The 14,118-nt window shown below is 44.2% G+C and overlaps 1 protein-coding gene across 5 annotated transcripts in view; it reads right to left on the reverse strand.

Moving 5' to 3' along the window:
• The window catches only part of LOC138757027 (lysine-specific demethylase 3A-like), a 107,177-nt gene that overhangs the window by 54,163 nt on the left and 38,896 nt on the right, over positions 1 to 14,118 (reverse strand). For all 5 annotated transcript variants that reach the window (XM_069923640.1, XM_069923637.1, XM_069923636.1 and 2 more), the window contains exon 5: positions 816 to 940. In XM_069923640.1, coding sequence (XP_069779741.1) covers positions 816 to 940 — 125 coding nt within the window. The remainder of the gene's footprint in view (positions 1 to 815; positions 941 to 14,118) is intronic.

A 14,118-nucleotide genomic window follows, 5' to 3' on the forward strand; every position in this document is an offset into this window, starting at 1 on the left:
GTTTTAGAATCCGCCACAAGCTTAGCTCTGAGACAGAATTAGCAATCAGGTTCTATACATTTAGGGAAGAGAAACTTGCAGCTTCATCGGACAGTTGCAAGGTAGTGTGAGTTCATTCAGCTTATGGATGCTTTGCTTCAACACTTTCCAAGGATGTTCTGTATTTTACTTTACCCTACCCCAATTTAAATTGGTACCCAACTTGAAGAATCAAAACAATCATGCCATTACTACCCTAGGCATTCAAAATTTCTTGGACCAAACATGCAGTTTATTAAATTCTGTTTCCTGACTTGACTGGAAGTAAATTTCAGTGTTGAAATAGAGCACGTCATCTTACAAATGTAACTAGATGGTGAGTATAAATACATCCATTAGCAGTCTCCCTAGAATTAAGAGAGCAGCATATTTTTTCATTCAGCCAATCGAGCCTATGCCAGTTCTCAGAGCATTCCAGTCTGTCCATTCACCAAATTATTTCCCAGTCATTTATGCTTTCTTGCCTCTCAGTATTCTAACCTCCACCTATACTGGAGTGAATTTTTACAAGTCAATTGACTGACCCACATGTCTTTGGGAGGAAACTGAAGAGGAAATCCATTCTGTCACAGGGAGAATAGGCAAAAAGCTCCCGAGGTTAGGATTGTACTTGGGTCACAGAAGATGTACAGCAACAGAGATAAATGAATGTAACAGAGTTTTAGTCAGCCCCAATCTTATTGTTAATGTCCAACCTCTTATTTTATTTTAAATTCAATCACCATCAGCAGATGAATTAAACTGTTGCTCAAAGTGAAGCAAAGGACTTGCATTACCTGTTCGCTCCTGACCTGCAGTAAACGTGTCATAAAATTGTGGTGAGTTACTGTGGCCAGACACCAATGGGGAGAAGATTTCAAGTCATATACCTTCACTCTGTAGCCAGTCAGGTTGCTTGTACCTGATAAACAGAGGAACACAGATCAAATATAATGCACTGTAAGTTTATGGCTTCCAATGTGGTCGAAGTGCTACATTGCCAAGATCACATTTACAGATCCATGTTCTAGAAAAATCACTGGCTCTTTCTGTTTCGAAGTCAGAAGCTCAGATTGCCTCTTCAAGATCTTCTTTAACACCTCAGAGAAACACAAGAACTGAAGATGCTCGAATCTTGAGTGAAATAAGAGAAGCTTAGTGGGAGGTGCAGCATCCGGTTTTTGGGTCAGGGCCTTTGACTGTTCATTTCGCCCCATGGATGCTGCTTGACCCACTGAGTTCCTGCAGCCTCTCTTTGTTTACTTTCCTATTTGAACATTTTCATCTCTATTTTAAAGTTTTAATCTCTAATGACATGTGGCAATCAAATAATTTCAAACATTCAAGTCAACACTGTGAATGAAACCCAATAGAAAAAACACAGGCTAGGCCTGGTCACAGATGACTGGCTCATGTAGCTTTTAAATCAGAGAAAGAAAAATACGAACGTGCTGGAGAAACTCAGCAAGGCATGCAGTATCCATAAGTAAAGGGTAACCATCATTTTGACCCTTCATCAGGTACCTCTGCATCTGCAGACTTTTTGTTTAAGGAAAGCACGAGTAGTCCCCTTAGATTTTCAAATCAAAGGCACAAAAATATACAGTGCCCTCCATAATGTTTGGAACAATTATACACTTTTTTTCTTTATTTGCCTCTGTGCTCCAGTTTTAAATTTGTAATCAAACCATTCACATGTGATTGAAGTACAGATTCCAGATTTTATTAAAAGTTACATTTTGGTTTAATCAAGTAGAAATTACAGCATTTTTATACATAAGCCGCTTTCAGATGCATCTTCCGCCTTGAGGAGCGGATCCCAGCCTAAAGACTCACCTTTCAGGTGGCAGCCATAAAAGACTGCTACAGCCCACCTGAAAGGGCCTATTGATACACAGAGGCGCCTTGCAGCACCTCCGCATCTGATGGAGGTGGGGGTGACTGGTGCCGCAGCGCCACCCGTCATAAATATGCGGCATTGCAATGGCCATCTTTCCTACCCATAATCCCCCACGCAGGTGGAACCGCTCTGTGTTTTCAACAGTTCCAGCTGCGTGGGGGTTTATGGATAGGGAAGACCGCCATTACTATGCCGCATTTTGAGCAGCAGAGGGCGGCCCCAGAGCAGGAGCCGGGCTGTGACAGCCCACACCAGCCACCCTTGCCCCGACGTTCCCCCGCTGACCTCCCCCGGCCACCCCACTGCCCGAGAGCCAGTGCCCAACTGGGGAGCGGAGGTCGGCGGAACGTCGGGGCAGGAGCAGCTGGCAGGGGACTGTCAGGCAGCAGGGAGTAGGGTAGCCGAATGATAGCATCATCAGCCCGCTTCCATTGGCTGCACATTCAGGTGCCTCGGCGGAGCCTGGCAATCCGCCGATTATCCCTCCCCAAGGAGGGTTGGTGTCAGCGTCTCGGAGGCGCGTTCGGCGCATTCAGGTGGGTACCTCATCATCCACATAGGGGTATTCTGGCCACCTGAGAGCCTATATATAGTTCCCCTATTTCAGGGCACCATAATGTTTGAGATATTTAGCTTCACAGGTGTTTGAGTACTCAGGTATGTTCAATTGCTTCATTGGTGGTGGTATAAGAGAGCTAGGTTTGCTTCTAAGCTTTTGATGACCTTTGGAGTCTGTAGTTGCCATTTTTCAACATGAAGACCAGAGATGTGACAATGAAAGTCAAAGAAGCCATTATGAGGCTGAAAAAGAAGAATAAAACAGTAAGAGACGTCGCCTAAACAGAGGCTCCACTTAAGATGCAAACCACTAGTGAGCTAGAAACAGGATGGCCAGATTACAGTTTGTCAAGATTATCTGAAAAAGCCTGCAGAATTCTGGAAAAAGGCCTTGTGGACAGATGAGACTAAGATTATCCTGTATTGGAGTGATGGCAGGAGCAAAGTGTGGAGGCCACAGAACTGTCCATGATCCAAAGCATACTATCTCATCTGTGAAACATGGTGGTAGACGCATTCTGGCCTGGACATGTATGGCTGCCACAGGTACTGGCGCACTTGTCTTAATACATTGATGATGCAACTACTGATGGCAGTAGCAAAATTAATTATGAGGTGTATAGAAACATCTTATCAGATCAAGTTCGAGCAAATGCCTCCAAACTCATGACTGGCGTTTCATCCTTCAGCAAGACAATGATCTCAAACGTACAGCTAAAGAAACAAAGGAATTTTTCCAAAGCAAAAAATTGGACTCTTGAATGGTCAAGTCAGATCTAAATCCAATTGAGCATGCCTTCCACATGCTGAAGAGGGACAAGTCCCTGAAACAAGCAGGAGCTGAAGAAGGCTGCAATAGAGGCCTGGCAGTGCATCACCAGAGAAGATACTGAGCACCTGGTGATGTGTATGAATCACACACTTCAAATAGTCATTGCATGCAAGAGGTATGCAACAAAGTACTAAATACGACAACTTTAATATTACATATCATTGTTATATCCCAAATATATGTTTCCCTGAAATGAAGGGACTAGGTATAAAGTTTTGTAATTTCTACATGGTGAAACCAAAATTTACACAAATTAACTTGAATAAATCACATCTGAAGTGTTTGATTAGAAATTTAAAACTGTTGTACACAGAGGCAAATAGAAGGAATAAAAACGTGTCTTTGTTCCAAACATAATGGAGGGCATCGTATATTCCCAACACAGGTGTTACAAATTTAGTTTAGTTGTCAATGCCTTCCTGGGCTCCATGGCAAACGCCACATCCATGGATGAAATTAGTAAAAGATTTGAGAATGCACACTGATTTGTATCGAAATATACAATTACACAAGCCATAACACAATAATAATTCACTTATGATTGGAGGTTAAGACGTTTTCATTTCACATGTTGCTTCAGTCATAAAACAATTCATCAAAAGGCAGTCAAAGCAAACAGAGAAAAAAATTGCAACCAAACAAAAATCCACTCTATGACAGGACTTAGATAAAGCAAACCTTAGAATACATTTCAAGCAACAGAAAATAAAATACAGACTCTGGAAATAAGGTGAATTAGATAAAAAGAATGTTAAGCTGCTTTCAGGTGTCCAGAATACCCAACTGTAAAGCCCCCTATTCTACCCCAACGCGGCTGTTGGGTGGCCACCTGAAAGTGGAGTACCCGGCCAGGAGGAGCACTTACCTAACCCTCCTCCTGTAGGTATATTCTCTGGCTCGGAGAATCCCCCGTTGCACCTAAAAGCAGTAGGACTACAGCCATAGTCCACAGGAGCCAGTGTTCGCTTGGACGCAGCTCTCCTTCAGCCGGCATGTTCAGGTGACAGAAAGGTGTCTTCTTCGCGGCCACCTGAACGTCCCAGCTGCACTCCCCCAGCTGCGTCTGCCAGCACATTATCTGCATCTGAGCACCTGAAAGCGGCTTTAGAAAGAGAACCAGTTGTGGGTCATTCACCATAAACTTGCTTCATTTTTCAGCAAAAGTAATGGTTCATCTTCCAACTCAAAAACATTTTGCTGTACCATGCTGATATTCTGCAATTCTCCCAATATCCAGAAATCTGTCAAAATTAGCCTAATAATTGAGCCTCTAAAGTTCTCCAGGTTAGAGAATCATAGAGTTCACCACTCTCCCGTGTGACAAGAGTATTTAGAGGTGTTTTGGGAAGGATTTTTAGAGCAGGTTGCAAACAAACATTTTAAAACACAGAATATTTGCAGGACTTTTGCGAGTTCTTTTTGCAAAAAGAGCAACAAACTTGCAGCATACAGCTTGCCAGGGAGAGCATATGATTTTTGCAGACAAAACAGTTTTGCTCTGAGAGAGGGAGGGTGTGAAACAGAGAGAAAGTAGACAGAAATCAGTTCCAGAAGCTGGCAAACTTTTGGAAGACTGCCTGGTCAAAGGAGAAGACTGAAAGGTGACCTGAAAGAAGGAGGATCATCTGGAGAACCCTGAAGGGGGCAAGTTTCATCAGCAAGACTGATTGGAAAGGAATCAGGTGTGGATGTCCTGGGACAAAAGGAATCTCTCTCTGAAAACCAGTAAGAACCCTCCTGAGAGGTAACCATTTTCCTGTTAAGCACCAATGCTAACTTCTGTGCACAGTACAACTGCCTGCAACCAGTGAAATGGAACTGTGATCCAAATAACTTTTCTAATCTTAAATACACATTACACACACCTGCGCTTAGTGTTAGAGGGGGGATTAAGTAACAAGTTTAAGTTTAATTCTGTTTTCTTGTTCAAATATAATTCAAAACTACTTGTATTTAAATAACCCTGTGTTGTGGTGCATATCTATCATTGCTGGTTTTTGGGGTCCTCTGGACTCCGTATCACCCTCCACAAGAAGAAATTTCTCATCTCAATCCTACCCCTTTTACTGAGACTACAACCACTGGGTCCTTCCTCCTGATCCAGGTGAAGCAGCCTCCCCACATCCAGCCCATTGAATTCAATGTTTCAAAATCTGAAGGGAACCACAAGCCTTGTCTACTTTAACATTACCCTTAGTGAAAGTCCACTAACCCTAAAAGCAGCGCAGAAAACTTTCACTGCACTCGCACCGTGTCACCTAGTGATCATCCAGAATCCACCGCAGTAATGGCCCTCCTGTTGCGGTGGTCGCCAAACGCTGGGTGGTTCCCCAGGTCGCCAAAAGAGTGGATGTAGGGCACCACGAATACGGGGAAACAGCAGGGAGCCAGGGGTAGGCACGGTGGCCCCATATCCAGTGGGTGCCATTCAAGGTCCGGGGACCCCCAACTTGGAAACACCATTGGAGGGGGTGTGTGTGGAGCCCGGGTACCATCTGTGCAGTCAGTCATTGTTGCTGACTGGGAGGTTGGAGGTGGGTCTGTTGGAGAGTCTGCACCAACACTCCTTTGGTTTATGGAGGAGCTGTGGGACGATGTGGAGGGTCTGGACGAGTGGAGGTCAAATTTTAAGAAGGGAAATACCAGTTCCTGAAGCACCCACCCCATCGGGAGTTGGTGGAAGGGATAGTGTTAAGTGGGGATGCCAGGGGTAATGGGCTGCCATTAGGCCCACCCCATACAGCTAACCCGAAACCCACTGGAGCAGTCTATGTAGGCAATTCATCTGAAAGTCATCCAGCAGGATGGGGCTGAGTGGTAATGCTTCATCGGCGAGTGCCGGCGATCCAGCCGTCCAATCTGTTCGTGGTGGAGGCGAAGTCGTAGGCAATGCAAAAAAACTTGTTCGTCGGTGTGACATTGCCAATGGTCGCTGCTAGCGGCAGAGGTAGATGCAGCACTTGCATGTTCCTGTGGGGTGAAGGGAACGGTGGGAGGGAGGGGGGGTGGAAACTCATTGTCTCCGAGTGAGATGGTGGGTGTAGAGACAGGTTAGTCTGGCCTGGGATTGTGACCCAGTGGGTGCCTCTTGGATCATGCATGACAATCTTCCCCTGGGGGGGCGGGGGGGAAACACCTTGTGGCTGTTGTATCCATTCTCTCCTCAAGACCTTGGTCTCAGGGGGTTTGGTGGGTTCTGGTTCAAGGGATGGGACATGTGATAGGTGGCGAGACATGGGGGTGTCTCCTTGGCCAGTGGAGCATGCGTTTAAATAGTCCACAGCCTGTTGCAATACGTTCAACCATCCCCTCAGCGTGTGGGAAGGTGTCAGAATGCGGATGCTCTTCTTGAGCAGGCCATTCATTCTTTCAACTAACCCCAATGTCTGTGAATTATAGGGTATGTGGAGCAGCCACAACATCCCCACCTCAGCAGCCCAGTCTTGGGCTTTAGACCCCGTAAAGTGTGAGCCCTGATCAGAATGAACCTCCCACGGGACTCCGTAGATGGAGAAGTGCTGCAATTCTTTAATGGTATTATTCTGGTTGGCTTTCTCACAGGGTTCTGCCACCAGTACACCAGAATATGTGCCCACCATTGTCAGGATAATGCTGCTTTTTATTTTGGCATGGGAGTGGTCTGATATAGTCAATCTGCCATATGTGACCTGTTCCTGTGCCACGGCGAACATGATCTGGCACCCCTGTTGGCCACTCCCTTGGCTTCACCCGTTGACAAACAGGGCAGTTAAGCACGGCAGAACAGCGTGATCCAGAGTGAGGGCGACCCGGAACTGTTTGCCCCATCGTTGCGGGCTGTCAGCCCCTGGGTGGCCGCTTTTACGGTGTGCCCATGCAGCCAGTGCCCCATTGTCAGAGTCTGGCAGGGAGGTGGTGCCAGTACATATTTGGGTGGCCTTGTGCGTTGCCTTCCCTTTGCTATTGCAGGTGTGTGTGTCGACATGACGTACCGTGATCTCCCTGGGGTGGCTTGGTCTCAGATCAGTTGCTGGTGGTGCTGTCCCCAGAATTTCCCACCCCATCTCATACCATCAGGCCATCCATTCCGCTATGTTATTGGCCACTGCCCATGAATCAGTGTAGATGTGGACTACATTGGCGTCCTGTAGCACGAGAGCTGCTGCTGTTGCCAGCTCAGCAAGCTGACTCAAACCACCCTCTCCTTCTTTGGTCAGGACTTTCCCCGAGGCGGGGTGGAGTGCCACTGCCTTCCAGTATTGTTTCCCCCCTTTCCAGTGGCTGGAGCCATCTATGAACCAAGCATGTCTCTTTTGTTGGGAGTCAATAAAGTCAAAGGGGCGGCTCCAGGGCCCGGGGGATGGCGGGATTTCGGCCAATTCTGGAGCCGGCTCCTTGGCTTGCAGGAAGGACATGACCTGCTCATGGAGACAGCTGACCCTTTCTGGGTTGGCCTCAGCAAGGTCCACAATGATTCACTTCCATTTTACTATGGATGATCACTGGGCCCGACCTTCCTTGTGGGTGCAATTGGAGGATTTGACCCACTGCATTATGAGCAGGTGTGGGGAGAGGCACCTGTCAGTGCCTGTTGGATGCTTGGTAGCTCGGAGGGCCAGATAGCAGGCAAGTAGCTGGTGCTCGAACTGGCTGTAGCAATAGCTTCAGGCAGGGACTTAGTCCAGAAGCCCAACGGGACTCTGCAACCTTGAGGCTTCTCAATTTTATTTTATCCGAAGTTATATACTTCTGAAGGGGTTCAGAAAAACTGTTCTATTGAGTCTTTTTTATCTGTTTTAGATTTGCCGGTTTTTAAGAAAGGAAGATGTGAAGGAACTGGAGTCTCCATTTACAGATTTTGAAATTAAGAAGGCTCTGCATGCTATGCCAAATGGGAAATCTCCTGGAGACAATGGGTTTACTGTAGAGTTTTATAAGGAGTTTTATCTCCTGTATTTATGGATGTGCTTAAACAGGCAACAAATGAGAAATCACTATCAGATTCTTTTTCAAGAGCGATAATTACAGTAAGACAGAGACCCTTTGAAAGTAGCTTCATATCGACCAATTTCTTTATTAAATGTAGATTACAAAATAATAGCTAAAATATTAGCAAACAGATTTGCTAAAAATTTACCACAATTGGTACATATTGATCAAGCAGGTTTCATTAAGAATAGGTATACTTCAGATAATATTCTTAGATTGATTACTTTGATCAATGCGTCGAGACATCAGCCCAACCAACGATTGTCGCATTCGATGCAGAAAAAGCATTTGATCGTGTGGAATGGAATTTTTAAAATTAAAGTAGAAAAATTTAAATTTGGACCACTTTTACTGGTTGGGTTAAGGCTTTATTAAAAAATCCAGTTACTAGAGTGGTGACGAATGGTCAAACTTCTTTGTCATTTAAATTATCAAGATCAATGCATCATGGTTGTCCATTGTCACCAGCCTTATTTGTATTGGTCATAGAACCATTAGCTCAAGCAATTAGACAAAATGATAATATTAAAGGAATAAAAATTATAGAAGATGAATATAAGATTAATCTATTTACTGATGATGTGTTGATATATTTAGCACATCCGGAACAATCTTTGAAACATTTGCAAGTGTTTGGAGCAATATGGAGTAATGTCTGGGTATAAAGTAAATTGAGATAAAAGTGAAATGCTACCAGATTCAGATGACAATTATACTGAGTGTAAACAGATTACAAAGTTGCAATGGTCCAATAAAATTAAGTATTTAGGGGTAATTGTTGATGTAAATTATCAATCTTTATATAAATTAAATTATGTACCATTATTAAGAAAGATTAAAATGGACTTGAATAAGTGGAAAGACCTTGCTTTAACATTAATAGGTGGGGTGAATTGTATTAAGATGAATATCTTTTCACTTATTCAATATCTTTTTGATATTAATCAATCCCATGTCCACTTCCAAAGGTATTTTTTTCAGGAATTGAATACTGTAGTGAGGAGATTTTTGTGGAAGGGTAAATTAGCTAGGGTAGTGTCATGATAATGAATATGTATGAGATGTACCGGAAGTCACATGGTATGAGAGAGAGATAAGAGCACAAGCAGGAGAACAAAGGAAACTGGAAAATAAAGACACTGAGAAGTTTACCTGATAAAACTTGTGTTCGATGTTTTATTTACATCACATTTCGGGCCACAAATGTGACATTGGCGACGAGGATGGGATTCGAACCCACGCGTGCAAAGCACAATGGATTAAAGAGAACTTCAAGGTGATAAGAATTTTCTCTTTGACTCAGTACTTTTGGGGCTGGAATATTTCCTCATGGCTGGTGCAGACGGTGACTTTCTAACACATAGTGGAATTGCTCATTTTGACCCAACGGGTGATGCAAGCACTGTAAGTGTGAAGTGGAAGGCATGGCTGGAAGAATTTGAATCCTACGCCGACATTCGTGGCCTATTTCTAGATACCGGTACGGTTGAACAAAAAGCGCAGAGGAGGGCGTTACTTCTTTTCACTGCGGGACCCTCAGTTCGGGAAACATTTAAGACACTTTTGAATACTGGAAGAAAGGATGAGTACCGGAAAGCGGTAGATGCATTAAATGCACACTATGTAGTGACACCGAATGCTACATTTCAACGCCATTTGTTTCGGAGAACGAGACAAGAAGATGGCCAGACAATTGCTCAGTACGTGACGAGACTACGCCAGCTAGCTGTTGGATGCAATTACATGCAAGCTGATTTGGACAACCAATTATTGGATCAAGTCGTACAGCACTGCAGATCAGATAAACTCAGAAGACGTCTATTGGAAAGAGGGAGTAAGTTGGAACTCACCGATGCTTTAGCCATTGCTGCTGCATTAGAGGCTGTTGAAGGGCAATTTCATACCATGACCCTGAAAGACAACTCAAGCCAGCAAATTAAGAGGCTCTCACATCGCCATAACCAGCCAAGATATACGTCGACACAGGATGTGGAGTTTTATCGATGTGGAAACCGAGGTCACTTTGGAAAAGACCCATATTGCCCGGCCAAAGGCAAAGTTTGCAAAGAAGTGCAAAAGCAAGTCCAATGCAGACCAGAAGAGGAAGAGTACAACTTCCAAAGGCAAAGCCTGGGGGAAAGGAAAGTATCCTGGAAAGAAAGATACCATTCGCCAGATAGACGGTGACGATGATGATACCCAGGAGGGACAGAGTTTGTTACCAATTTACGTTGAATGATATACATCATGAGAAGGTCCCAGTGATCATTGGTGGAGTGACAGTGCAGGTCATTGTAGACTCAGGCAGTGACAGTAATGTGATTGATCGACATTTATGGGAGAAGTTGAAAAGGAAAAAGATCATCTGTACCTCAAAGAAGTGTTCCAAGAAACTGTATCCATACACAGCAACCAAGCCATTGCAGACCATTGGATGTTTTACTGCAACTGTTGAAGCTGGAGATAAGTACACTGAAGCAGAGTTTATGGTCATAGAAGAGAGGGGAGAACCATTGCTGAGTAGAAGCACAGCGCAAGACCTGGCAATACTTCATATTGGAGCTTGTGTCAATTCAATTCAGTCACACGAGGATATGAAGCAAGAATTCCTCGCAGTCTTCCAAGGAGTAGGAAAGCTGAAAGGTCGACAATTGAAGCTAGCGGTAGATGAAACCCAAGGCACAACCAATGCGCCGAACTCCGTTTGGACTTCGTGGGAAAGTCGAAGCCAAAATTAAACAATTGATCGAACAAGACATTATTGAACCGGTGGAACATTCGACACAATGGGTCAGTCCTGTAGTGATTGTGCCCAAACCAAAGGATGACATAAGACTATGTGTTGACATGAGAATGGCCAATGAAGCTATAATTAGAGAACGACACCTTATACCAACAGTGGAGGAAATACTTCAAGAACTAACTACCAGCAAGGTATTCTCAAAAATTGATCTGAAATGGGGCTATCATCAATTAGAGCTGGATCCAGGTTCCCGAGATGTAACAACATTCGTGACTCACTGTGGATTGTATCGTTACAAGAGACTATCATTTGGAATTAATGCAGCTTCGGAGATCTACCAGTATGAAATCCATCGAGTGATTCAAGGCATTCCTGGAGTTGCCAACATTTCTGACGACATCATAGTCCATGCACCAACGAAGGAAGAGCATGACAAACGGTTGAGACGTGTACTATCTAGACTACAGGAGGCAGGCCTTACCGTGAATGGAAACAAGTGCCAGTTCGGTGTGTCAGAAATGGACTTCATGGGACACAGACTTACACGGGAAGGACTAAACCCGGCAGAGGCCAAGGTGAAAGCTATTGCAGAGGCACGTGCACCTCAGAACGCAACAGAGGTGAGGAATTTCCTGGGATTGGTCAATTTTTGTGCAAAGTTCATTCCTAATTTTGCTACAGTGGCAGAACCACTAAGGAAACTAACCAGGAAAGGTGTACCATTTCATTTTGGATCTGAGCAGAAGAAAGCGTTCACAGCGCTGAAGCAAAGCCTGACAGATGCAAAAACTCTTGGATATTACGATCCGGGGGCATCAACGAAAGTCATAGCAGATGCCAGCCCGGTTGGTTTAGGAGCCGTGTTGGTCCAGATGCATGATGGAGGACCAAGAATCATTGCCTATGCCAGCAGATCGTTATCAGATGTGGAAAGAAGATACTCTCAGACAGAGAAAGAAGCACTCGAACTTGTATGGGCCTGTGAGAGGTTCCATGCATATTTATACGGCATTGAATTTGAACTCATCACAGATCATAAGCCATTAGAGGTGATCTATGCACCTAGATCCAAACCATGTGCCAGAATAGAGAGATGGGTACTCAGACTACAACCCTACAAATATAAAGTAATCCACATTGCAGGGAAAGCAAACATTGCTGATCCGCTGTCCAGGTTGGTGAAGGTTGGTGGTCCACAATGCAAGTCAGAATTGGGAATAGAAACAGAGAGCTTTGTACGCTTCGTAGCTATTCAGTCGACACCGAAAGCTGTGACTACGAAGGAAGTCGAGAGAGAATCCGAACATGATCCAGAACTCATGGAAGTAAGAGAATGCATACAGAGTGGACAATGGGACAAGTGTACTCACAAGGCTTACATTCCCATTAGAGATGAACTTTGTTGCATCGGACAGTGTATATTAAGAGGTTGCAGATTGGTGATACCGCAAAGATTGAGACCGAAGATCGTATCCTTAGCGCATGAAGGACACCTAGGTATTGTTGGTACCAAGCAAAACCTCAGGACCAAGGTATGGTGGCCAGGCTGTGATAAAGACGCAGAGAAATTTGTTAAAACTTGTCACGGATGTCAAATCACAAGTAGAAGTAATCCGCCAGAACCGATCCGGAGTACGCAACTCCCGACAGGACCATGGATCGAAGTAGCTGTTGATTTTCTTGGACCTTTACCGACGGGTGAATCAATTATGGTAGTGATAGATTACTACAGCAGATACTATGAGTACGTGGTGTTGAAGTCCACAACCACTGAAAAAACAATACAAGCATTAGCAGAGATATTCGCAAGATATGGATTACCTGTTACATTATACTCTGACAATGGTCCACAATTCATTTCAGAGACATTTGCGGAATACACGAGGACCACAGGTATCCACCATCATAAAGTAACTCCGAAATGGCCGCAAGCCAACGGAGAAGTAGAGAGACAAAATCAGTCCATTGAAAAACGATTGAGGATTGCACACACTGAAGGACAAAATTGGCGAGAAGCATTGCTATCTTATGTGGCTGTCTATCGAGCAACGCCTCATGCAACCACTGGAAAAAGTCCTGCAGAAGCATTTTTTGGGAGAAAAATCCGCACAAAAATGCCAGAAATAAAGGAAATCCGAGACGACCAGGAGATGAGGGACCACGATGCTGAAAAGAAAGGTGCAGCAAAGCTGTACACAGATTCGAAACGTGGAGCCAAGTACTCAGACATCATGCCAGGAGATAATGTTCTAGTGAGGCATGAAACTGGTGGTAAGCTAGACACACCTTATTACCATCAACCCTATACTGTCGTATCCAGAAGTGGCAGTATGGTGACAGTCAAGTCTCCGACTGGAGTCCTGTATAAGAGAAATGTATCAGGTGTAAAAAGGTACTAGTCCAGAGATACATCGAGCGAAGAGGTTGAAAGGCCAATACGAGATGCTGAAACTGAAAGACCTGATGATGTTCCAGAGGCAGTTACCAGCACTCCTGATGAAGTGACTAGAGCGCCAGAAACACCCGAAGCCGTGGCGAGCAGTATTTCCGACGCTGAGAGTGAACAACCGAGAAGCGACAACAATATCGCAGGCAGGCCGAAACGAAACCGGAAAGCGCCCAAACGATACAAAGACTTTGTGCCATAGTTTTAATAAGAACTTTGGGACAGTATTTTAATCTTATATCATAAAGTGCATGTATGAGTGCTGTAGGAAGTAAATTTTATGTAGATGAATTATAGTATTACCATTAGTTACGATGTTTGTAGGTTTCCGAGGGATATTGATAAGTGAAGGTAAAGTTTATTTCTGATTAAAGGAGGGATGTCATGATAATGAATATGTATGAGATGTACCGGAAGTCACGTGGTATGAGAGAGAGATAAGAGCACAAGCAGGAGAACAAAGGAAACTGGAAAATAAAGACACTGAGAAGTTTACCTGATAAAACTTGTGTTCGATGTTTTATTAACTTCACATTTCGGGCCACAAATGTGACAGGTAGCATTGTGGAAATTGACTTGATTGCCTCAATTTCATAATTATTATGAGGCTGCATAATTAAAATTTGTTATTAGGATGTTAGATGTTACTTAAC

This window comes from Narcine bancroftii, chromosome 3 (genome assembly GCF_036971445.1).
Source record: "Narcine bancroftii isolate sNarBan1 chromosome 3, sNarBan1.hap1, whole genome shotgun sequence".
NCBI lineage: Eukaryota > Metazoa > Chordata > Chondrichthyes > Torpediniformes > Narcinidae > Narcine > Narcine bancroftii.